The sequence below is a fragment of the Ambystoma mexicanum genome, chromosome 7q (genome assembly GCF_040938575.1).
Source record: "Ambystoma mexicanum isolate Mex_15411 chromosome 7q, UKY_AmexF1_1, whole genome shotgun sequence".
NCBI lineage: Eukaryota > Metazoa > Chordata > Amphibia > Caudata > Ambystomatidae > Ambystoma > Ambystoma mexicanum.
The window spans coordinates 640466098-640492697 of record NC_090941.1 but is presented as its reverse complement, the minus strand read 5'-3'; the positions used below and the strand labels follow the sequence as shown (position 1 = coordinate 640492697).

The 26600-nt window shown below is 44.4% G+C and overlaps 1 protein-coding gene across 1 annotated transcript in view; it reads left to right on the top strand.

The window, feature by feature from the left end:
- The window catches only part of B3GLCT (beta 3-glucosyltransferase), a 1424518-nt gene that overhangs the window by 1084191 nt on the left and 313727 nt on the right, over positions 1 to 26600 (top strand). The window contains exon 12 of the mRNA XM_069639745.1: positions 21297 to 21396. Within this exon, the coding sequence (XP_069495846.1) occupies positions 21297 to 21396 (100 nt within the window). The remainder of the gene's footprint in view (positions 1 to 21296; positions 21397 to 26600) is intronic.

Below are 26600 nucleotides of genomic sequence, written 5' to 3'. Positions count from 1 at the left end.
ATTTACAAAATCGGCGGGCGGTGCGGCCCCAAAGAAGATCACGGTAGGAGGGGGAGGCCGAGGAGGAGCCTGAGAGGCGCCCAACACACCCTGGGAGACATGGACATGCCGGAATAATAAGTCATATAAACCCCCAGGGACAAGGAAGAAAGGCAGAAATGTATTGTAGCTCCAGGATCCGCTTACAGTGCCCAACAAGCCTCGAGGACATAAGCCTGGGGGGTAAGTAAAAGAAGAAAACCAGGGGCCCACAAGCAGCCGGACACATACCCCCACGATGGGCCACACGCAAGCACGTACGAACAGTATAATACGCACAGTGCCCATGTCTAACAAGAGAACAGAGGGGAAATCCAAACAAAGCAGCATGGACATTTTTACCAAAACACCGGGGGACAAACAGCAGAACCCACCGGACACAGCAATGGCGGGGATGAGCACCCCTCACCAGCCAGACCATGGGAAGGATGGCCACATCCTTGAGGCGATCGCCTCTCTAAAGCATACCTAGAACAGAAACTAGATACAGTCATGGTGGATGTTGGCCTCCTTCGCCAGGACGCAAGGAATCAGACAGAGTAACGGCAACGGAGCAGCAGTTGCAACAAAACACCACGGACGCTACCGTTGCACGAACCCAAATGTCGGAAGTGATGCAGAGAGTCAAGATCCTAGAGCGAAGAGTTGAAGATGCGGAAGGCAGGGCAAGGAGGAACAACGTTCGCATAATAGGGGTTCCGGAGGGGGAGGAAGGAAACGACCCCACAGAATATGTCGAAAACATGCTCCTCCAGGAGGTGGGAGCTGGAACACTGTCCCAAAATTTCGTGGTGGAAAGGGCGCACAGAGCCCTAACTAGGAGACCCCGGCCCGGTGCCCCCCCCGAGTGCGATGATCGCCAAGATCATGAACTTTAAGGACAGAGAAAAGATACTAGCACTCTCCAGGGGGGGAGGAGAGATCATCAGGGGCTCCTCCAGGGTCACCATATATCCGGACTATACAGCCACGGTCCAAAAACAAAGAGCGCAGTTTGGGCCTACAAAAGAACGCCTCAGAAGAGCGGATATTCGATATATGCTGCTGTTTCCGGCTAAGCTGAAGGTGCTGCATAAGGGCAAGACATCCTTCTTTGAGTCCACAGAAGAGGCCCACGTGTGGATGGACGCACAGGGGATCCCCCAGCTGGAGCGGAGAAATGGCAACAACGAGGCAAATCAGCCCCGGTGAAGAGCCCCTCGGGCTGTAAGAACCAATGACGCCAACCACCTGATAAATGCACAAGTCACGATGAATGGGAATGCGAAGGAGCAATCAACCCTACACAGTCGCGTCAAGCCGAGAGCAACCTACCCCCGAGAAGAAGCGTAAGCTAGTTCGGATGTCAGTTCCAAGGCATCACTCTGCGGCGAGTCTGCCCCATACAAAGGAGCAAGACAAGAGAAGCGGCGAGGCCCGAGCAGGAGGAGGGTGGCTGGGTGTTAGTTCTTTAATTACAGTTCCAGTTCGAGGTATGGACTTGTTTAAATGGCATATGAAAGGCATTCGCAGCAAGGTCGAGGAAAAGAAAAAATATGAAGGGGGAATTTCAGAAACACTAGGAGCGGGCGCAGGAGACGTGGACAAGCAAGAGGCTATGGGACTATAGAGCCGGACCGAATAATCACACATGGGTCCAGATGAGCTGGTAATCGCGACCTGGAATGTGAGAGGGCTAAACGCATATGTTAAGAGGCTGCAAGTCTATGCCTGGCTGAACAAGATGAAGGTGAAGATAGCCATGCTTCAGGAGACACTAGTATATAGTGCAACATATTCAAACTATGTGCGAGGAGTGCTAATATGGATCGCTCCAGGGGTCCCATTCCAGCTTATAAAACAAGAGACTGATTCAGAGGGCAGGCTGGTGCTGGTACACGGCATGTTGGAGAACAAGGAGGTGTGTCTAGTTAACACCTATGTCCCAAACCACGACGCAACCGAATTCTTCAGGAAGCTGGCACCCAAGCTAGCCCAATACAGAGAAGCTACTTTTGTTTGGGCTGGAGATTTCAACTGCACCCTGGACCCGCTCCTGGACAGGTCGGACGACAAGCACAAGAAACCAGCACCCCCTGCCAGGGAACAGCACAGGGCCCTCGACCGTCTGGAGCTGGAGGACGTCTGGAGACAGGTACATGAAGGGAAAAGAGGGTACACACACTACAGCGCACCCCATGGAATATTTACACGAATAGACTATATATTCATGGGCATTGAGACACTGCAGGAATTTACAACGATTGACATTAAAGCCCGAACACTTTCAGACCATGCCCCGGTGCTAGCAACATGGGCACATACACACCGGAGAGCCCCGATACCAACATAGCGGCTCCGGGCAGAGGCGTTGGGAGAGGGTGAGTTTGAGGAACACCTTCGGGAGGTGATCGAAGACTACTTCAAAAATAATGAGGGAAGCGTAGGAAGCAACGCTACACTCTGGGACGCATTCAAAGTGGTGACACGGGGGGTGGCTATTGGCAGGATGGGGGGACTGAAAGGCACAGCCTTGGAAGAACTCAACAAACTGGAGAGGCAGATAGAAACAGAGGAGCGCAGAGCGGAGGCGGTGGGGGAAGAGCCTAGGGAACTGATGGAGTTGAGGATGAGATGTATAGAACTGTGGGAGAAACTGGGAAAGCTGAATTATGCGAGATATATACAACGATTGCACGCAGAAGGGGATAAGCCTGGTAGGCTCCTAGCATGGCTCACCAAGCAAGAGACCCAAAGAGACCCCATAATAGTCATAGAAGATGAAACGGGGAGAGAGGTCAGGGACCAGCAGCATATCAATCAATCATTTGCCTGCTTTTAAGAGCAACTGTACGCCCCTAACCTAGAAATTGACCCAGAGGACATCACAGATGCGCTGGCAGAGATAAGGCTGCCAAAGCTAGCAGAAGAGCAAGCGCAAATACTTGATGCCCCACTCACGGAGGAGTAGATAGAGAGCGTAATCGCTGAGCTCCCCACTTGCAAATCCCCAGGCCCAGACGGACTCCCGGGAGAGTTTTATAAAACATACAAGTGTACCATTACCCCAAAACTATTAGAGACATTCCAAGACGCGTATGAAAGTGGACACTTACCGACTAGCAATAATTGTACCGATCCTTAAACCAGGTAAACCGCCCACGAAATGCTCCTCATACAGGCCGATCTCCCTCATCAACCAGGATGCCAAGATGCTCACGACTGTCCTGGCCAACCGCCTGAAGCAAGTAATCCCCGCCTTAATACACTCTGACCAGATGGGTTACGTCCCAGGGAGGAACATGTCGTGGAACCTCCGTAGATTACATCATGTGATAGATAGGACAAACCAGAAACAGGGGGAATGCGCGATAGTGTCCCTGGACGCCGTTAAGGCATTTGATTTGGTGAATTGGGGGTGGCTACTGAGGGTCCTCGCTCATTTCGGCATTGGTGAAGGATTTCTTAGATGGATTGGGTTATTGTACAGGGACCCCAGAGCAAGGGTAAAGACTGGGCGTAATATTTCGGGAGAATGGAGAATATACAGAGGAACCAAGCAGGGGTGCCCACTGTCACCAATGCTGTATATTCTGGCCCTTGAACCGCTGGCGGTCTTTCTCAGGGCGGAATATGGAGACACAGGCATAGACATAGATGGAGTACTGCATCAAATCTCGTTATATGCAGACGACATGCTGCTTTATGTGGGAAATCCGCGTGCCAACCTGCCCTGCCTCCTGGAAGCAATCGGGGCATATACCAGACTCTCCGGCATAGCAATCAACAAAGAAAAATCCCTGATCTTTCCCCTCGCTGGCCTGCAGCGGGTTCCCCTGACAGAGCTCCCAGACCTGGGCCTAACCTGGGCACCACGCTCCTTCTGATACCTAGGAATAGAGATACATCATGACACCGCAGACTCTCACCAACATAACACGCAGGCAGCCCTGGAAAGGACAGAGGTCTATGAAATTCTGGGGAACACTACCACTGGGAATGATGGGTAGAGCGGCCCTCTCGAAAATGGTGGTACTTCCACGTCTACTGTATTACCTCACGAACATCCCACATAGGATCCCCAAGACCTTCTTCAGCAAGTTAAACTCAATAGCAGGGCGCTTCTTGTGGGCTGGGGGAAGACGCAGAATTGCGCTGAAAACCCTACAGAGAGACTACGAAGAAGGGGGCATTAGACTGCCCGACTTTGAGATGTATTATTTAGCAGGGCAGCTCCAGTTCGCAGTCAAGTGGCTAGGGGCGGATGAGATGATCAACACAATTATTTTGCAGCCAACACTAAAAATATATTATTTGAGAGAAATACTATGGCTGGACAACCCCCTACTTAAGACCCTGCCACGTCTGCTTGGCCTCGCAGTGGGGTTGTGGAACAGAGCGTGGAAGCTACAGGGGATACAGGACCCCCAGCCAGCGCAGATCCCTCTCGCGGGACTGGTGGGCATGGACACAAACACATTAGCAATCTACCGAACTGAGTGGGAAGGAAAAGATGTGGCACAAATTGGGGATCTGCGGAAAGAAGGGAGGTGGGTGGACTTCCAAGAAATGGCGGAGGAATACGATATACATGAAGGCCAATTCATCCTCCATAATAGAATGATCCTCAAAATCAAGAAAAGATGGCCGGAATGGGAGGACCAGGAGGACACCATAAGGGAGCTAGACACGTGGTATGATATATCTGAGGGAACGCACACGACCTCCAGGTTATATGACCAGATGCTAAAAGCCAGTAACAAGAAAGAGCTTCATATAAGACAGAGCTGGGAAGAGGAACTCCACAGGCCCTTTAGCGACCAGGAATGGAGCAGAGTGCTAAAATATCCAAAGAAAGTGTCCAGGAACGCAAGATTCAGACAGGCACAGCTGTACGTGACTCACAGGGCGTACCTCACGCCCAAGAGGATGAATAAAATTTATGAGGGATATCAGAATAAATGCCCCCGATGCTCGGCTGACAAAGCGGACATGCTCCACATATTCTGGGCCTGCCCAACCATACAAACCTTCTGGGAGGGCATTAGAGCCAGAATAATAGACAGCGGATTCCAGATACAGATGGAGCACCCAGAGAGGTACTTGCTGGGCCTCTTCCCAAGAGGGGGCAGACACGGAACGCATGTAGCTAAGATGAAAGACTTGATACGCATATTAGCCAAAAGAAGGATAGCAATGGCCTGGAAAACAAAGGAAGGCCTGACCGTAGAGTCATGGTGGTCGGACCTCCGCAAGTGGACTTTGGCGGAAACTGCGGTGTGGATAAGAGCAGTGCAAAGAGGGGAAGGGGAAACAGCAGAGAAAATAGCAGCATGGAACTCCCTGGTTCAGGACTTATTTGGCCAAGAGGAGGAGGGTGGGGGGGAGATGAAGGCCTGGAGGAGGCGCGAGAACAATGATGGAGATAAGACAGTCAAGCACGGGCACTTAACCAAATGGACAATATAAATGGGGAGGGTAGAACCTGCCCACACAAACAGCCGGCGACAAGATAGCAAGGCTGCCAGCAAGCGCCGTAGAAATGAACCCACTAAAAGAAATCTGTAGAAATGCCAACATGCCAGTTATTTTATGTGTTTGTATGTTGTATTTGTGGTTCTTTTTTCCTTTCTGTTTTCTTTTCTGGAAAAAACAGTAAAGATATTTTTTAAAAAAAGAAGAATGATTTACCTATCTAAAGAGGAGTAGAAATATATGGGGTGGGAGTGTGTTTTGATTTGTAACTGCCTATTTCGTTCCTCCCACAGATTCCTTATCTTTGATATCTATCTCCGAGAGCAGCTGTTCTTTGGAAACCTTGTCGCTGCTAGGGGGAATAGGGTGCCTCTGTGTCAACTCCGCCCGATGCCTATATGTGCCCTGCGACAGACATGACGTCTGGGCCAGTATATATAGAGGTGCTGTGACCTTAGTTCCTTTTTCCCACACACTGCTTGCTAGTAGGAACACTGCCCTTTCACATTCTTTCAGTTTTTTCTCCTGCTTCTTGTTTCTAAATTCAACATTATGCCGAATCTGATAGTCATCGGGATACAGGATTCAAGCCCTGTATCGATTGCAGGCGCCAAATGTCCTCTTCGGACCCACACTGCATCTGCCTTTACTGTCTTGGTGAAGGCCATGATATGCAGGATTGCACATTGTTCCATTTGATGCATCCAAAGGCGCTTTGTGAATGTGAGGCAAAGTTGTTCACCTTTCTTTACAACGAGAGGGGTGCCAAACTGACCTGTTAAGGTCACGGTGTGCTGACCACGATGCCACGGTGCGGTCCCCTATCCAGAAAGACAAATAAAAGCACTGCAAGAGGTTGTGATGCCTACATGGTTCTTCAAGACACCATTCTTCCACATTATCAAAGAAGAGGAGCCACAAGTCCAGGAACGCCCCCAGACGGGGAGGCGCAACAGGTACTGTGACAAATCTGGACAATTCGTCCCTTCTTCCCAGAGAGGAGCCACCCACTTTGAGGGTATGGCGGTGAGCCCACTACACAAGCCCCTATCTAGGGGTCTCGGGGATAGTGGGAGCTCACTGGAAGTGACTCTCCTCTTGAGAGCAGGACTCCATTCCAGAACAGATCTCCCAGTCCAAACCACATTGTCTGCCTATATGGATGTTGAAAAGACTTTAATATCTCCTGAAACATCTATATTCCAGAAATATCCTTCTTTTCATGTATAGGCCACAGGCAATCCTGAACCCAGTCTGAATGCCATAGTTGGCAAAGAACACTATTCTGTTTTTTATGTGACGTGTATAAGAGGGGAAAACTACTATAGTGGAGTGGGTACCGCTACGCAGAGGCGAGCCTCTCTGTCATTGATGTCCAGAAGGGGTGGCGCCACGCAGAGCCGCAGAGCCTCTGGCGCAGCGAGTGGGCCGAACAAGCTGCTAAGCTGAATGCCTGAAGTACTCCCAGGAAAAATGTGAATATTCTGAATAAGATCTTGGAAAGCTACACACGGTATGGGAACCTGAGAAACCAATGGGTGCAAACATCCTATGAAAGGGGAATTGAGAAAGAGGTAAGGACAATTTAAATTCAGGCTGAGCAAGTAACAGAAGGTACGCAACTCTGACAAGAGGGTGAACAGCCACCCTATTTGAAATAACATGGATACAAGAAGATAACCTGTATGAGGAACACAGGTCTCAAGGGAAAACCCACAACCTCAAAGTAGGATGTTTTTTTGGTCGTTTTTAACAAAGCCCAGAGAAATGTAATTTTTCACAACCGTTTCTTTGATAGCCATAGGAAGTGAAACCCTAGCTTGGTACAAAGACCGGGAAGAAAATCCTGTGTTGTTTAAAAGGAACTTTTGAAACCCGAAGTACACCAAACAGAAGTTGGGCCAAGATGACTCTCTGTTGAGGCTATTGAACAAAGCCTCCCATTTCCCTTTTAGTTAGATGTTTTTTCTAAAGTGGTAGGGGCAGTTATTTGGATAGGATTTGAACTGAACAAATTCATGTTATACTTTAAGCCCACCTTAGCTTTTGTTTGGTTAGGTAGGGAACTTCTCTCATAGTCAGACCCGCCAGTTTATAGCAATTTTGCTATGCCACAAAAAAATGCAGTGAAAAACGGCAGTTAAAAAAAAAAAAGCGACAAAACATACGTTTTTGCAAAAACACCCACAAAGATGGCAGTTTTTGCTAAATAAATAAAAAATACTCATGGGGCCAGTTTCTCAACTCTTTTTTTGACTCAAGAAATGAAATGCGCAAGCACATCTCATCACTTGTGAAAGAAAAAAGAGCATCTGAATGGACGCTTCTTACATGCGCCGATTGAGATGTCCTTTTTCACCACTTTGCGCAAATCAGGGGGTGTTTCTGCGTATTTAAAAGCGCATCCCAAATTGACAAACAAGATGCCTTTTAAATGTGCAGAAATTGTAGGCAACCCTATGCGCCCACTTTGAGTAGGTGCACGAGGTGTGCCCCTGCATTACAGGGTCTTTACTGACCCTACTGACTCATGCATTTTGCATTTTACAGTGGCTGGTCCCTTAAGGGGCCATTCACAGTGAAATGCATCGGAAGCCTGTAGACCATTGTTGGGAGAGCGCCTCCAACACACACTTATCCAAGGTGGCTGGCCAGCGCATCATTTGCGCTACAGGTCAGCCCTGTGGAAATGCACAGGTCACCTTTGAGAATAAGGTGGCCTGCTCATTTCCAAAAATGGGTTATCTAAAAGCAGCACATCCTCTGGTCTATTTTTTAGATGCCCCATTTTTTGAGGATCTCGCCCAAAATCGACAGTTTTCAAACATTTAAAAATTGTCACAATATGTGAGAGAGAGGGTGAGTGATGGGTGAGCTGTGGAGTGGTAGGCAAGAAAGCAATGGGAGATCAGAGAGGGAAACGGTGGGCAAGAGAACAGAGCGGATGCAGTGGGGCAGCGGGCCAGAAATCGGAGACAGAGCAGAGGTACAGAAAAGGGAAGGAGCGTGGGCTCAGGGGTAGGAGTGGGCCAAAAGCAGAGAGAGGTTGGCCGGAAAGAGGCAGTAAACTGAAGATTGGGAGAAAGGATGAGGGAAGAGTATAAGATAGAATGGGAAAAAGGATGCATGATGCAGAAGTAGCATACAAGAAGGAAGGACTGTATACTGGGGGAGAAATTGGGGAGAGTAATGTGCGAGTTGGGAGTATGATTTGGAGTTTGGCAGGGACCAGAGAGCACAAATTGTGTCTTGGCAATGTGACAGAGCATGTGAGTGTGTGTATGACTGAGCATGAGGTTCGAAAATACAAATTGTGATGGGGAATTGGGGAGACGTGCGAGGTGTATTGGGTGAGAGAGGTGTTTGGGGGATTGGAGAACATAGATGGGGAATATTTTCAGAATTACTAATAATGATTAATAACGATAATAATATTAAATAGGCATGTACATTAAACCAAAAAACATAGCCAAACAAACACTGTTCTGCCAAGCCAGAGACATATGACTCTTCCTATTAAATTGATACAAAAGATACATTTGACACCCTGGCTGTCTTGTAGCCTTACACACAGCCGCTTTCCTGCAATGTACCAATCTTGCACCCTCCAGTCAATACAAATTGTGCTGCAAAAATGCTGCCATAAATAAAGGCTTGTGCCACAAAATGTGTAATTTAATGCTGCAAAATTTGCCATTTCATGCCGCAAAATCCTTCAGGGTCTGCATAGTGAGTGTTTTGGCCCTTTTATTTTTAATAAAAACTCTTGAATTGCCCGAGTCCTTCTTCGAGTTTGCCCCATATTGTGTTAGGATTGGGATGCAAGCCAATTAATATAAACTGTGGGCCCCTCCGCTTCACTAATACCAGTGAGAATGCCAATGCCCCTATTCTGTCCACTTCCCAATCCATCGGCTTTGATCTATATAGCATAGAAACCATATCCCTACCCCAGAAGGAGAGACGCTTAATACCAACAGAGTTATATCTTTCTCCTCCACCAGGGACCTATATCAGACTGATATATAAATCTGGATTAGCTTGGCAATACAGCATAGATGTTGCCGCTGGGGTAGTGGATCCTGACTATAGGAGGAGGTGCAGGTAATCCTGCATAACCAGGGGAGCTCCAATTTCTTGGTTAAAAAAGGTGGAGGCTGTAGCTCGGGAAATCCTTCAGAAAGAACTTACCCCAAAACCCCAAGAAAGGTAAACTTTATTCAAAGATGAGAGGGGGTCAATAGGTTTTGGGGAAGCAGACCTCCATAGAGAGGACACTGAGGTGAGAATGGAGGAAATTACCCCATTGCCCGATCTCTCCTTCTCTCAAAGGAACGGCCCTGACCTTACGTCGCCTTCTCCAGTGTAACCTCAGAAGAACAGGGTCGTACTCAAGCAGTCCCTTCTTCCTGAAAAAGGGAGTACTATACTAAGGAGATGTGGGAAAGGATAGGCTTCAAATGGCTGTCCTGCGCAGTCAGCGAAGGGTGGTGTTGGAACTTGCCCACTCCCATATCATGGCTTTCCATCAGGGGATAGGGAAGACCCAAAGCCAAGTGGTATCCCAATTCTACTGGCCTGGAGTGAGAACTATGTAGCGACATACAAAATCTGACAGAAAACCGCACCCACTCCAGTTCTCCCAGCTCCATTACAACCACTTCCTATTATTGATATCCCCTTCTTGAGAATAGCCATGGACATAATGGGCCCACTAGAACCATCAAAACTGAGGAAAAAATATATTCTCGTGCTGATTGACGATGCCATCCATTACCCCGAGGCCTTTCCTCTCCAGAACAACACTAGTCAACAGATTCTAAAACACTTCCTTCCGTTTTTATTTCGAGTAAGATTCCCCAAAGAAATACTTACTGACCAGGGTGAGGAAGGACGGCTCGGGGACAACATTTTTTTTTTTCTTGGAAGCAAGACAATGCAGCGCAACACTGGCTCAAATCCCGATCTCGCGCTTAGAAACCATTCGTTGGTGTTAAGCGTGTTATAAATGGACAATTAAAATAAAGAAATAAAAATAAATTTCAAAGATCATGGGTGAATTAAATGCAATGTTAAAAATCAAAATCCTTTGGACCTCCGTTTGCCACCCCCAAATGGATGGCCTTGTGGAGAGGCTTAATGAAAACTTGAAAAGGATTCTGCATAAGCTGGTGAAAACACATTGCAGAGACTGGGACGTTGTGATCCAATGGACCCTATTTGCAGTTAGGAAAACCTTACAGGTGTCTCTCAGCTATTCACCATTTGAATTACTGTATGGGCGACGGCCCAAAGACATTTAAGATTTGTTGAAAGAGACTTGCTAAGAAAGATAAGAGCCATCCTACCTATCTCCCTAACAGCCTGAAAAATGTAAATCCCATATGGAGTATGTAAGGGAAATCGTCAAGCATCACCTCAGTAGGGCATAGGAGCATAAGAAAACCTGACATGACAGACAAGCAGTACACAGGTCTTTTTTCCCGTTCAGGAGTCTGTCCTCGTTCTCCTTCCCACCTCAGAGAATAAAATGATAATGATATCGAAATGGTACAGGCCTTATAAAATCCTTGGGGGGAAAAAGGTCCCTTAAACTATCTGGTGGCCCAGCCCGACAGGACAAAATACCCAGGTCTACCATATCAACCTGTTGAATGAGTGGAAGATTGATCTGTGGAGAAGACTACGGTGAGCATGGCCACTCTCCTTATCAACCCTGAGCTTGACCAACAGCTAAACTCTCCCTGTATACTACTCTCCCAGAGCTCCATGAACTGTTAGACCAGTTTTCTGAGGTCTTTTCGGAACAACCAGGCAGAGTGAAGAGCTTTTATTATATCCGGACCGCTGCCGGCCAAACTGTAAACCTAAACCCTACCGGATACCAGATCCAAGGAGGAACATTATTGAGACTGAAATGCTCAAGACCCTTATCACTGATCCCTCGGAGAGTCCTTGGTCGTCTCCCATTGTCCTAGTTGCATAGTCTTTTAAAAACTAAATTCCATCTCTGCCTTTGACAACTACCCTGTGCATCGAATTGACAAGCTTATTGAGAAGCTAGGGTTGCCAAAGTTAATCTCCACTCTAGACGTGACCAAAGGCTATTGGTAGGTGCCCCTAAATCCCACTAATAGGGAAGAATAGCCTTTTTCACACCTCAAGGGCCCTTCCTATTCAAGGTGTACTGCCTTTTGTGTTGCATGGTGCCCCTGCCACATTCCATCGATTGTTGGACAAGATTCTAAGACCTTATTCTAGCTTCTCCAGAGCTTATTTGGATGACATCATTATCCAAAGTAAAACCTGTCCTGAACACATGCACCGTCTTTCTGTAATCGCAAGAGCCCTCCGAAGAGCAGGTTTAACAGGCAACCCAAAGAAATGCCTCACGGCCCAGTCGGTCATAAAGTATCTGGGTTATTTTGTGGGAAACTAACTGATTAGACCCCAGACAGAAAAGGTCAAAGCGATAAAAGCAACACCTATACCAAAGACCAAAAGGGAACTTCATGTTTTTCTTGGATTGACTGGCTACTATTCCACCTTGGCCGTCCATCTTACTGACGAGCTCATGAATGCCCATCCACAAGAGCTTGTCTGGGGGATTGAAGACCAACGAAGTTGTGTAGGCCTCAAACAAACCCTATGCCAAGAACCTGTCCTAAAAATGCCTGATTTCAACCGTGAATTCATCCTGCAGACTGACGCTTCTAAAGTCGGAATAGGAACCATATTAACACAAGAACATTAGGACTTGAGACAGCCCGTCCTATACCCCAACTGTAAATTATTCCCCAAAGAACAGACATATGTGACAGTAGAACTTGAAGCCCTAACCATCAATTGGGCAATCCTAAAAGCATGATATTACCTGACCGGCTGGAGATTCCGGCTTGTGGCTGACCATTCTCCCCTAACCTGGATGATTCTGAGAAAAGACTCCAGCACTCAAGTCATGAGATATCTTTGAGATCTGTAACCATTTTGTTTCTTGGTCAAACATTGTAAGGGGAAAGAACAAAGCAACTTGGATTTTTTAAGTCATTTCTCACTTCTGAAGGGGGAGTCTCTCATTTAACGGGAGAGTTATGTGACGAATCTGGACAATTCATCCCTTCTCCAAAGAGGGGGAGCCACCCCCTTACAGGCTGGGTAGTTGAGCCCGCTATGCAAGACGCTTCCTACTGGTATGGGCAAGTGGGACCTCATTGGGAGTGACTCCCCTTTTGTGGACAAGGACTCCCATTCCAGAGCAGAATTCCCTGTCCAAACTACCATGTCTGCTTATATGTATGTGCAAAATACTTCAATATCTCCTGCAACAACAACTATATTTTCCACAAAGATCCTTCTTTTCATGTATTGGCTAAAGGAAATGCTTAACCCAGCTTGAATGCCATAGTCAGCAAAGAAAGACCTCATTCTGTTTTTTTTCATGTGATGTGTATAAGAGAGGAAACTCTTACGGAGGAGAGGGAACCGTTGACATCCTGGAGGGGGCAGAGCCACGCAAGCCACAGAGTTGTGGTGGGCCGGGAGGTTGCTAACGGATGCCAAGACCAGCCCCTTGGAGGGAGCCCGAGGCTCCAAGCTCCACACATGGTGGGCTGTAGCTACAGAATAGGTAGCCGCGAGGAAAGCCGGCGACGTTACGGGAGCCTGAGAAACTTGACAGAGATCTTACTATTTAAAAATACAAACAGTGTGATTGACTGTGAAAGCTATCGATGTTACGGGAGCCGGAAAAAACCTGAATGTGCAAATATCCTATGAAAGGGGGACCAAGAAAAATACGAACAATGTGAATAAGAGCTGGGAAAGCTACACAGGGTACTGGAACCCGAGAACCCTGTGGGTACAAACATCCTATGAAAGAGGAATTGAGAAAGAGACATGGACACTTTGAATTAAGACTGAGCAAGTAACGGAAGGTACAGAACTCTGACAAGAGAGGGTGAACAGCCACCCTATTTGAAATAACATGAATACAAGAAGATAACTTGTATGAGGAACACCCAACTTTAGGTAAAATCCTACATCTTGAAGGAGGAAGAGTTTTATGTATTGTTTTTAACAAAGCCCGGAGAAATGAAAATGTTCAGAACAAGAGACAGTTTCTTTGATTACCGTAGAAAGTGAAACCCTAACTTGATAGAAAGACTGGGAAGAATATCCTGTGTTAAAAAGGAACTATTGAAACCCCAAGTACACCAAATATAAGTTGGGCCAAGCCAGCACCCTGCTGAGGCTATTGAACAAAGTCTACCATTTCTCTTTTGGTTAGCTGTTATTTCTAAAGTGGTAGGGCCAATTAGTTGTATAGGATATGGATTGAAGAACTTTATTTTGGATTTTTGCCAGCACATACAAAAGCCACAAGCGGCTCCTGGTAAGCACGCAATCCTGCTCTGTTATCCACCTGTATCTACTCCCATCTTGCCACCTGCTCTTGCTGCAGGCTCTGGCCTCTTTCCCGATACGGATGGGAGCTGATACAGGGTCTAGGCAACGCTGTGTCACAGTCAAGATGGTGCCTCTGGTGGCCGCCTGAGTCAGCCTCTTTCGCTCTGCCATTCGTCCACCCCCTGGCCTCCGCAGGCAATTCTGTTCGGTCACCAGATGTCCTTTGCAGTTCTCTCGCGGATGTCGGTATTACAGAGCAAGGAGGATTATATACGGATCTTCGTCGGGCGAGAGAGGAGCTCTGAGACTTCACGTCTGCTCCATGCAGCTCTCGGCCATGCCCCTGCCTGTTGAATGTTTATTGGCAGAGCCGAGAACGAATAAGGGATGGAAGCTTAATACATTCTTACTCTCTGATGTAACCTTTAAGGAAACTATAAAATAGGAACTTATGCACTATATGGATGAAAATAGGGAATCTGTTGATGATATTTTTGTTTTTGGGGATCCTTTGAATGCTACTGTCAGGGGAAAATAATAAGTTACTCCTCACATCTTAAAATGCTCAGAATACGAGAATAGGAAAGTTGAATATGTTCATTAAGGGAAGCAGATGACAAGAATTGCAGTGAAACATTGGACACGAATAGGGACGCAGCTCCTAGCACCAGGCAGAAATTGGATTGATGGCTGACTACAAAAGCAGAAAGAGCCTTGTTCTTTATTAGGCATTCTTATTGGGAATTTGGGAAAAGGCTACTTTGCTACTAGCCAATATACTTAAAAAGATTGAGGAAAACAGGAGTATCCCTTCCATTGTTAGAGAGGATGGTGTGGTCTTAACTAATAATAACATTGTGAATACTTTTAAGGATATCTATGAAGTCTTATATTAAGTCTGAGGATTCAGGCACTGAATCTGACAAAATGAACTTTTTCGATGAGTAGAGTTGTATGGTAGACAGGATTTTGATATTGCATTGTTAGATGCCCTGCTTACCGTAGATGATTTGATAAATGCAATAAATAATTCACAAAGGAATACATCTCTGGATCCTGATGGGTTCCCGATAGAATTCATGAGCACATTTAGTAACTGTTATGATGTGACTTGAAGGGACACTTGCACTGACAGTGGAATTCAGGGAGGTCCTGTGGAGTGTTTGTTCAGGAGTATTCTTTAAGCCAGAGTGAGGTGTGTTTACTTTTGTTTGGATTCTATTTTATTCAGTTGGCAGACCCTGAGGGAGATCTAACTGTATGTGGGCAGCTGGGGGTCCTTTCATGTTATTTCCTTACAATAGATCACTTTAAATATATTGTCTTGCCCTCCGATGTTTGTAACATAACAGTAATTTATAATCTTGTTGGATGTTTTTTAGAGATCATAAAAAGAAGATAATTACCAGAATCTATGCAATTTTCCCGGATTACATTAATTCCCAAACCGGGCAAAAATCCCACAAACTGTGCACATTTCAAACCAATTTCTTTCCTCAATGTGGATGTCAAGTTATTAATGTACATTTTTGAACACCAGATTAAGTTCAATAATGCCTCAAATAATTCATAAAAATCAGACTGGTTTTTATGAAGTGTTGATATTGCCATGATAATATGAGGAAGGTAATAGATGTTATACACCTGAATAAAGACTTGTCAGAGCCTTTGATGGCAGTGCGTAAAGATGCTGAAAAGGCATTCGACCGTGTTAATTGGACATATTTACAATTTATATTGGAGAATCTCTGCTTTGGCCCTGTGTTACTGCGGTTCTCTCATGCTTTATGTAGTAGGGCAAAAGCACAGGTCCTGGTAAATGTGTCAAATCTGTGGTCTTTCAAGTTCAGCAAGTAACCTGTCTGGGATGCCCATTATCTCCTCTTCTTTTCAACATTTTTATTGCACTTTTGGCAATGGCTAATGGGCTTAATGACAATATACAAGGCATTACATTTGGCAATTGTGTATCCAAAGTCTTATTATAAGCTTATGATATCCTTCTGTTATTCCCTAATTCTACAATAATATAATGGACATTTTTCTTTGGTTCAAGAAAATATCAAACTTCAAGGTGAAAAGAACAAAGATGGACATTTTCCCAATTACTCAAACATGCTTTAGGAGTTGCATTCCTAGTCGTGAGTTTCATTGGGCCAAAGATGGATTTACACATTTGGGGTCTATGTATGTAGAGACACTACAACCTTATTAGAATGCAATGTCTGTATTAAACTCAGAGAGATGCCTTCTGAATGTAAGAGGTGGTCCAAAATGAATGTCACAATATGGGGTAAAATTGGTACCATCAAGATGACACTGTTGCCCAAAATATTATATTTCTTTAACATGCTTTCACTCTCTCTCTCAAGGAAATTGCTTAATGAAATATGGAAAGTTTTCAATAGATTCTTATGGAGGAGTGTATTGCACTGAAAGTTCCTATGTATGTCCTTCTATGATCTGTGGCTGAGGGTGGATTTGGCTTCCCATATCCTAGAAAATGTCATGCTGTTTTCACTCTACATAGACCTCATCACTGGCTTAGTGTTTCAGAGAACACCCTCATGTGGGTAAATATAGAACAAGATTCAGTTTTTCCAATGCCACTAGATTGCCTTCTAACTTCGAACAGTAGTTTTCAAGTGCAGTGTGCCATGTTATCACAAAGTGGAAATATGCAAACCAGGTTAATGGGACGAAATATTTGTTATCTGCAGAGTCATGCATTTGGAAGAACCCAGCAATCGCGTCCAACAATAAAATGCTTCAATAGCGCTCTTGGAAAAACGCTGGCATGTGGAAGCTTAAACATATCCTTAATAACAATTCTGTTGTAGACTTTGGCTTTCTGCAAATTAACTACAAACTACGTGCTGCAGAAGTGTCGAGATTCAATGTATTGCAGGTTATAATCACAACGATTTTGTCTCCTATGAGGGCTAGAATTCTTGATCCTCCTGAATTGTACTCACTTTCACTGAAGTGTTCTCTCTCGATGTCACTTATTTATAGACACATTTCTGCTGCTCCCGAGTCACCTATAGATAGGTCTGAGTGAAAAATCTGGGAGTCTGATATGGGGGGGGGGGGGGTTGGGAGGGGGGAGTGGTGGATGGGGGGGTTTGGGGGGGCGGAGGGGTGGGGGGGTTGTTATCTCCGACTCTGACTGGTGCAACTTTGTGTAAGGTTCATAAGGAAAACCATCCCACAGGTAAAAGATCTAATATGGGCTTCAAATCCCATAAACCCTCAAATACTGAGACGAGGAGCAGGACAAGGGAGTTTGTGCAAAGTGACAGGAGCTTGCAATACAACATACAGACCAGTTTTTGTAAACCTGCATTGAGCAGGACATTTAAAAATGGCAGCAACACTGTGGAGAAGAGAACTGCAGGAATGAGTAGTGCAGGAGGAGACATTGCAAACCATGCAGGGGTTCCAGAATGCGAAGTACACAGACGAAGCCAGCAGAGAAGGTGGGTGGGGCAGGAAGAGGAATGCTGCGGGCGAACCAGAAGGACTGTGGGGACGCCAGGAGCAAAGAAGGAGCACCTGATGGTCTGGTCACTCGGCAGGCAGCAGACTTCATCCCCGGCAGAGGAGGAGAACTGGTGTGTGACCATGGAGACCCGTCGGGTGCTGGGGGAGCGTCTGCACACTCCAACCTGGAAGGCTGAAGCAGAAGCCATAATGGAAAACCGCTAGCAACCTCAGAGACGCTGGAAAAGGCTGGTGATGCTGCTCAGAGTAAATGGGGATACATGGGTATTCCGACCATCGCAACAAAGAATGATTGAATGGTACAAATTTGCTAATGCAAGAAATATTCAAAGGCAATGTTTATTTGAATGCAATCACAGCAAAGTACACATTCAACACCCAATAAGGTTTCATGCAGAAAATATGCAAAGATAAAGGTTATTTTAATGGCATCAAGACAAAGGGCAAAGACACAATTCAATAAGATGTTTATTTGAATAAAACACCAATGGAACACAGGCGCGTGAGATGACAATCTGGGGGATATTGAGGAAGTTAATTTCAAAATATCACCAAAAATGAATATACCAAATGGCACATGGTGTATGCTATCGTGATGCACCTAAGAACTGTAAACAGTAAAGAGAAGTCTTGGCAGGCGAGTATACCCGCAGTGGAAGATTATATAAAGATTCTTGGCAGGGGAGTATACCAGGTAATCTGCCAAGACACAATAACTTTTGTAAAAGACTGTTTCAGAACTCCTGCTTGAACAGAACTTTTTAGTTGAACAAGAACTTTGTGAGTCTGTTAGAAACACCAATGAAATGTTAGCTAAATAGGCATTTTTGGCATCCTGTTTAAGAATCCAGGTGAAGGGAATACCCTTCTGGAACTAGGGATCTTTACCTTCAGATAACATTTCTTTGTTTAGTAACTCTTACACTTTTGGTTTTGAACACTTTTTCTAAGATGAAGTTAAAGACATATCCTTGCACCTTTTTGTTGTTTGTTTATTGGTTTAGGTTATTTTGGACACAAGGATAGCCTTTCAGTTACTGATATCCTGGCACAGACAGATAGTTAGTTTTAGGTTCCAGGTAGGGAAGTTCCTCTTTAGAATAGGGCTAGAGAGGCTTTTTTCCAACCCATTCTTGTTTGATAAAAGTTTCTTTACTTAAGAAAACAACAACCTTGTGTCCGTCTCTCATTTCTGACCCCTCACATATGGGACACCAAAATGGGGACATACCTGAAGAGTCTGCAAGTCTAGACATCATGATGACCCCTCACATTACTGAATGCTTACTGAAGTAGGTTTGACAGTATTACTACATATAATACAGCCAAACGTTCAATGACGCTCTTATCCGTCTAAAAAAGCCTCATATTGAACAACCCATTAGGTTCTTATTTCTATACATTATAAAAGGTAGGTTAATATCATTGCTGCAGGGTTTTCTCATTCTGAGGGGCATTTACATGCCCTTATCGTGACATTGGTTGCCCTGCACTCATCACTCTTAATTCAATGTGGTTCCGCTTCTTGGCCAATTAGAAACTTAAAGCTGCAACATGAATGTAATAGTGACAGAACTACACCAGGAACATTAACGAGAAGGACATTTTGCCACGTCCATGAAATGTGCGGTATGGAAAAGCTTTGGATTAATCATAAACGCTGGCAGTTCCTCTGACCAGCCTTCCATGCAATCATTTTCCAGCTTGCAGTACCATTACAAAAAGGAGAGAAAACATATGTAAACAAGCATTGGCAATGCCAATAGTTTGGGCTTTTGTTACCTGTCAAATGCCTAATACTTCTACACTAGCCAAAACTATTGGCGTTTGGCAACGTTTGTAACAAGACTCCAGAGAAGGACACACAGTGCTCATAAATTGAGTGGCTGAAGCAGACCGGTTTTTATTATGCTTTGAGATAAGGTCCAAAGAAAGGAGCAAATATGGCCCAAACAATTCCCATATTCCCACAAACATTGGCAAAGTCAATAGTCTGCAATGGGGTGTGGTGATCTTCGACGCTGACTGGTGTAAAACATGAAAAAAAAAAATGATGAAAACATTCAAATTAGACCTGGACATGTGCTACATTCAGCAGCAGATTATCCATTGCTAATACTGGTCTCATGGAAAATGACAATTAGTAAACCTTTACAGTTAGACACTTGCTGATCTTGAAAGAAAGAGGTCTGTTCTAATGCGCATATGCTCTGGAATTTTGATAAGATCCACCAATACTGCTAATTGCGTTCTTCCTCACATGGAGTTATACCCCATTGTTTTGCATACTGGGCCTCTTTTCAAAGGACCTGAAATTATCCACTGGAACAAGAATCTGGGTATATAAAGCTCTATTACGAGCAGAAAAGCAAATTCTGAGGAAATGGAAAGTAGTGAGAAGCCTCAGCCTGAAGACTGGATCAAGTGTATGATGACGCTGTCAGCTAGAGACAGTGTCCCATGTAAAACGACAAATGGTCAACGAGTGTCACTTTGTGACTCCTTTAATGCCTTATATGCTTAAGTGTTACATGTGCTGGACACCTTATTGACATTTTGTAATTCAGTTTCTTTGCAGTTTTGGCTCAAGTCTATTGTCCCTTCTTTGCTTCCCTATTGTCTTCTAGTTCATATGGTGTTTGTCTTGTCTACCCTGTAGTTTGATTGGTGTTCATAAATGTTATCTTGCTCAATTGTAAATGTGAGGAAGAGGGATGTTCTTTATATTAAATCTAGGAGTTGGTAGGTATATATACTGTATATTTACTTGAACTACCTCTGGTGTACACATTTTCTTTTCACTTGCCTTTTATTGACATTATTTTGGAATATTGTATTCCTGCATTGTGTTTTGTCTGAATGGTAAACAATTATTTATAAAAAAAACAAAACGGGCACTGTGATTAACAGGTTTACATGCCTGGGAAGTAGCAATAAAACAGGCGAAAGAACAAAGAACTGAGGACCGGGGGCCTAATGTAAGTGAAAAATCGAGTATCACCCTTTCATTGTTGGTCAGCGAGCTATAATACATTCAGTAATCCACATAAAATTAACTAGAGAACTTCAAAGTGGTTTCAGGTCATCTGTTGATCCCTAGGCATTTCACACCTCATACAAATTACAAGTACATAGAAAAGAGATGTTCTGTCCTGTGACCAATATTACAGAATACCTTACCACTGGAGGTTCCCCTGCATTACCAATCTGATATCATTCAGGACATAGGTAAACATGATTTACTTTGCTCCTAATTTACTTTGTTGCCATTATCTTTTTGTGTCTATTTTCTTTGCAGAGATTGCACATTACAAATCAAAGAGTCATGTCAATTGAAACGTTCAGCTGGTAATGCCTGATTTCGATACCCCTCTGACTCAGTTGAATCTTTAAAGATAGACCTGTACTATTGTCTGTAAGCCAAATGATCAATCAATTCGTTTTTTAAACGACTTTGTCACAAAGCTACTGGGTAGTATTTTGTAAGTGCTCAATATCAGTGTGCTAAGCTTCTATCCATTCTCTCACTCCTGCCCTCCCAGTTTGGCTTCCTAAGGTAGGTATCAAAAAGGAAACAAATTTCCTTTGGAGTTGTCACGGACAAACCCAGACAACCACAGACAACTAGTGCCCGGCTCTTCCTGTCTTTGATGCCACTCTGATCACACCTCGAAAGTACTCTGTTGTTGATACTGAAGCACCTGCATACATTTCCTCATTTATCTCTCCGAAAACTGAGTTGTCATGATGGGAATTTAAAAAAAAAAAAAATATGCTGCGGCCTCTTGCATGTGTTGTGGCTGTTCAAATCATTGTTTTTCTTTGCATCTTTTTTAAGCATTAAATGTCCTTCCTTGAATATAACATGTGTATAATGCCCCTTCCTTTTTTAGGTCACTGTGGAAAGACCTTTGCCATTTTGGAAAGATATTTGAAGCACAGCGCATTAAGCACACAGTGGCTTGTCATTGTGGATGATGACACGTTAATAAGGTATGTGACAGGTTTGCAGATAATCCTGGCAGCTAGACGTATGTAAATGTAGGGTATTTTAGGCAGCACAGCTTTATTAGAGAATCTTTAGATTAGCAGAAGTGCATAGTGATTTAATGTGTGGTGGTTGTGGCAAATATTGCAGGATTTAAGAAAACTGCATGTTTTACCGCTCCTCCACAATAAGATTTTCAACAATGAAACTCTCCAAAATTACCTTCTTCTGAGTGGAGTAAATTTCATCCACACAAATGTGTTAATCCTGCATGTGGTAATATGGCATTTCCTATGTGTGATTAATCCAATGGAGATATCACATATTTCCCTTTGGAAATCCCCCCGCCCCAGTAGCCAGGGGACAGCAACTGCTACATGATCCCGACTCTGGGGGCGTTTACATGAGGGAGGATCATATGGGAGGAGACCGCTCCCGAGGATGTTACAACTTCATTGGAGGAATCGGTTTTCCCCATTTTGCCATGAAAAAGACTACCTAACTCTCAAAACCTCAATGGCCTATGGTCAGATCAAGATTCCCCCTTTTAGAGGAAATCAAGAAACCTTTTCTAGACATCATTTTAGTCAGGTTCCCACCTTTAACACAAACACCTGCATCTCACATTTGATACCTTTTATTTCTGATGTGCCTCTGTGTAAAGTTCATAAGGAAAACCATCCCAGAGCTAAAAGATCTAATATGGGCTTCAAATCCCATAAACCCCAAGTACTGGGATGAGGAGCAGGATAAGGGAGTTTGTGCAAAGTGACAGAAGCTTGCAATACAACACGCAGACCAGTTTTAGTAAACCTTCATTGAGCAGGACATTTACAAATGGCAGTGACACTGTGGCGAAGAGAAGCACAGGAATAAGCAGTGCAGGAGGAGACTTTGCAAACCACACAGGGGCTCCAGAATGCGAAGTACACAGACGAAGCCAGCAAAGCAGAGAAGGCGAGTGGGACAGGAAGAGGAATGCTACGGGTGAACCAGGAGGACTGTGGAGATGCCAGGAGCAAAGAAGGAGCACCTTGTGGTCCGGTCGCTCAGAAAGGCTGCAGACCTCATCCCGGGCAGAGAAGGAGAACTGGTGTGTGACCATGGAGACGCGGCGAGTGCTGGGGGAGCATCTGCACACTCCAACCTGGAAGGCTGAAGCAGAAGCCATAATGAAAACTGCTAGCAACGTCAGAGACACTGGAAAAGGCGGGTGATTCTGCCCAGAGTAAATGGGGACACCTGGCATTCCGACCATCGCAACAAAGAATGATTTCATAGTACAAATGTGCTAATGCAAGAAATATTCAAAGGCAAAGTTTATTTGAATACAATCACAGCAAAGTACAAATTCAACACCCAATAAGAAGAATGTTTGATGCAGAAAATATGCAAAGATAAAGGATTCCCTAAGATGGTTATTTGAATAAAACCCCAATGGAATACAGAAGCATGAGATGACAATCTGGGGGGAAAGTATTGAGGAAGTTAATTTCAAAATATCAACAAAAATGGATATACCAAACAGCACATGGTGTATGCTATTGTGATGCACCCACTGTAAACAGTAAAGAGAAGTCCTGGCAGGTGAGTATACCAGCAGTGGAAGATGATTCTTGGCAGGGTAGTATACCAGGTAATCTGCCAAGATATCAGAACTCTTTGCTTGAACAGAACTTTTTAGCTGAACAAGAGCTTTGCGAGTCCGTTAAAGACACCAAGAAAATGTTAGCTAAAGAGACATTTTTGCCATCCTGTTTAAGAATCCAGGTGAAGGGAATACCCTTCTGGAACCAGGGATCTTTACCTTCGGATAACATTTCTTTGTTTAGTAACTCTTATACTTTTGGTTTTGAACACTTTTTCTAAGATGGAGTTAAAGACATATCATTGCACCTTTTTATACGTTTTTCCAACCCATTCTTGTTTGATAAAACAACAACCTTGGGGCCGTCTCTCATTTCTGGCCCCTCAGATATGGGACTACAAAATGGTGACATACCTGAAGAGTCTACATGACTAGACATCATGCTGGCCCCTCACATTATTTCATGCTTACTGCAGTAAGTTTGCCAGTATTACTACATATAATACAGCCAAACATTCAATGACTCCTATGCATCTTAAAAAGCCTCACAATAAACAACCCATTAGGTTCTTATTTCTATACATTATACAAGGTAGGTTAATATCATTGCTGCAGGGTTTTATCATTCTGAGGGGCATTTACATGTCCTTATTGTGACGTTGGTTAGCCTGCACTCACTCTTAATTCAATGTGGTTCTGCTTCTCGGCCAATTAGAAACTTAAAGCTGCAACATGAATGTAGTAGTGACAGAACTACACCACGAATATTAACGACAAGGACATTTGGCCACATCCATGAAAAGTGCGCTATGGAAAAGCTTTGGATTAATCATAAACGCTGGCAGTAGCTCTGACCAGCCTTCCATGCAATTGTTTTCCAGCTTGCAGTACCATTACAGAAAGGAGAGAAAACATATGTAAACAAGCATTGGCAATGCCAATACTTTGGGCTTTTGTTACCTGCCAAATGCCTAATACTTTTACACTAGCCAAAACTATTGGCGTTTGGCAATGTTTGTAACAAGACTCCAGAGAAGGACACACAGTGCTCATACATTGAGTGGCTGAAGCAGACCTGTTTTTATTATGCTTTGAGATAAGATCCAAAAAGAGAAGCAAATATGGCCCAAACAATTCCATTTTAAACGATCATTGGCAAAGTCAATAGTTTTGGCGTTTGTATTTTATCGCATTTAGCATGGAGGGAAGGAATGACAGCACAGGGAAGAATAAATGACTGCATGGGGGGGAGATGAAGGGCAGCGTCAGAACGGAGGGAAGCACTGTGGGAGGAGAATTAAAAAATAAATGGCAACACGAGTCAGAATGAAAAATCCATTATATGAAAGCCAGGCTAGCAACAGTACACAGGAGCATTGTACAACATTTGAAGGATGGAGTGACAGCGCAAATGGGTGCAGGGGAGTGACAGGGTAAAGAGGGGTAGCTCATCTGCACAAAAGGGGCTGATGGACTGTGCAAAGGTGGGCGAGCAACAGTGCAATAGGGGCAAGGTGTGACAGCGCAAGGGGCGGGGAGGAAGGACACTGCAAGTTCCGACATTTGCAGAACTTACTTTTTTTTAATTATGCATATTTACTTCAAGTGTTCACTGACTTGTATGGATTACAGGTTACCAACAACTACCTTTTACTGCAGCCTCTCTGCTAACCCTGCACACCAGCTCCTAGGATGCATTCGGTGTACAGTGTTCCATTAATTCCCAACTAGAACTGAGCTTTATAAAGAGCTTTTTAAATACCACAAAGGCACGGCTGAAGTTGTGTGGGGCCCCATTTCAACATGATGGTGTGGGGCCCACTTGCTTAGAATGGAAAACCGGGGGAGCCATTTATGTGGTGCATACATTATATTGGAAACAAAGAAATATAGCTGTCGGTTATCACGAGAGGGCCTGCCAGCAGGAAGCTGACGCATTAAATACCCACTGAAAAGCTATAAATCCTGTAAAGTGGCTGATGTGGTCGCGCTGGTGTAAAGGGCAACGATGCGATAACACTTCTGTATACCCCCAGTTAAGTGACGGCTAGAACGGCTTCAGCAAACGCAGCTTGGAAGGCGAGCACTGCAGAGCGCACATTTAAACCCCAGAACGAAAGGGATATATCGCTGTGTTATAAGACGTCTCTCTGGCAACATTGGAGCAGTTTGAGGATTGAGGCTCCTTTCAACTGAAAAAGTTGAAAGGCCCTGATGCCACCCCTCATACCATACATCATCTTTTAGAAAAATGAAATTTCTGGCAAGTCAGTGTTGCAAAAAAAGAATCACAGGTTGTCCCTGAGTCAACATTTCTCTCTACCAATAACCCACTCATGCTAATAATTAAGTGTTCATTACTTTCAGGATAAAAGTGGAGCAGCTTGCAGCCATTTCCCAGACAAGCCACATACTGATGGCGGGTTGCATTCCCGTGCCTCTACTGCTCTTCAGTTTTAAGAGGTGTCGGGCAAATGTACAACATTTAATGCAAATAAAAAGCATAGCAAGACTTAATATACTAATCTGCTCCCATTCGACTCATGGATTCCATAGGTCAAGTAAAATGCAAAAATATACACTGCTCACCAAACGTTCATCATAAATAGATCACTATTCAGAGAAAACATACAATTTGCTGGTATATTTGAAGCGTCCATTACGAATCAATATCGAGCAGGTGGTGACCCTACTACTCTAGCCTGCAACCTTGGCTTTTTAGGTGTTCTGGACTGCAACCTCCATCGGCCTCTGCTTGCAAAGTCAAAAGTGAGGGTCCATGGGAGTTGTAGTCCAAGTGAACCAAGGGGATCCTTAAATCAGTAACACGTCATGCACGGATGGGATGCAGAATAACTCTTACAGCAAATAAAACCGACTCAGGAAGTTGGCAAAAAGTCTCATTCAACTGTTTTATTATCAATTATCTAAAACGGTTTTGACGGCTCGAGCTCTCAATCATTTTGCACAAAAACACATTTATATACTAAAAATTCATCATACATGACCTCATACTATGTGGCAAATAAGAGAAACCTACAGGGTGTTGTAATACGTTCAGAAGGAACATCCAAGTCTCTACAGTCAGGTGGACAATTTATGCCCACCCCTAGTAAAAGTCCTCTTCAGTTATTTGATACACAGTATATCATTGGCTCTCAAACTATAAGGCCCTTCATTATATGGCCCTCTATAACTGGTTGACACGCTTGTACCCTTCTGGAATATTCTGCTCACTAGCAGCACGTAAGGTGGTACCCCAGGTGTCAGTGGGTGGGTGGACTTTGACCGTGTCTCCCACCCAATTAGTTCAACATCTCATCGCTCATGCCTTCTGCCATTCAGATTGTCTTTGAACTTGGCCCTGCAAAGTATCCTTGCTCCTGGCAATAAAAGGGAGTACAGGCACACACTAGCTCAAGTCTAGAGCAGCCTGCCCACCTCCTATTTCCATCCTTAGCTCACGTGACAGGAGACCATATTTTGGCCTGTTTTTGCAGCATTTCATGGTCTTCAATTAATAAACTTGCACTCCTTGTGTTCTTTCTTTGCACCTTAACACAAGACGATTCAAAGTCTGACGGTTCCTATTCTTTATAGATAGATAACCTGTTCTTGGCT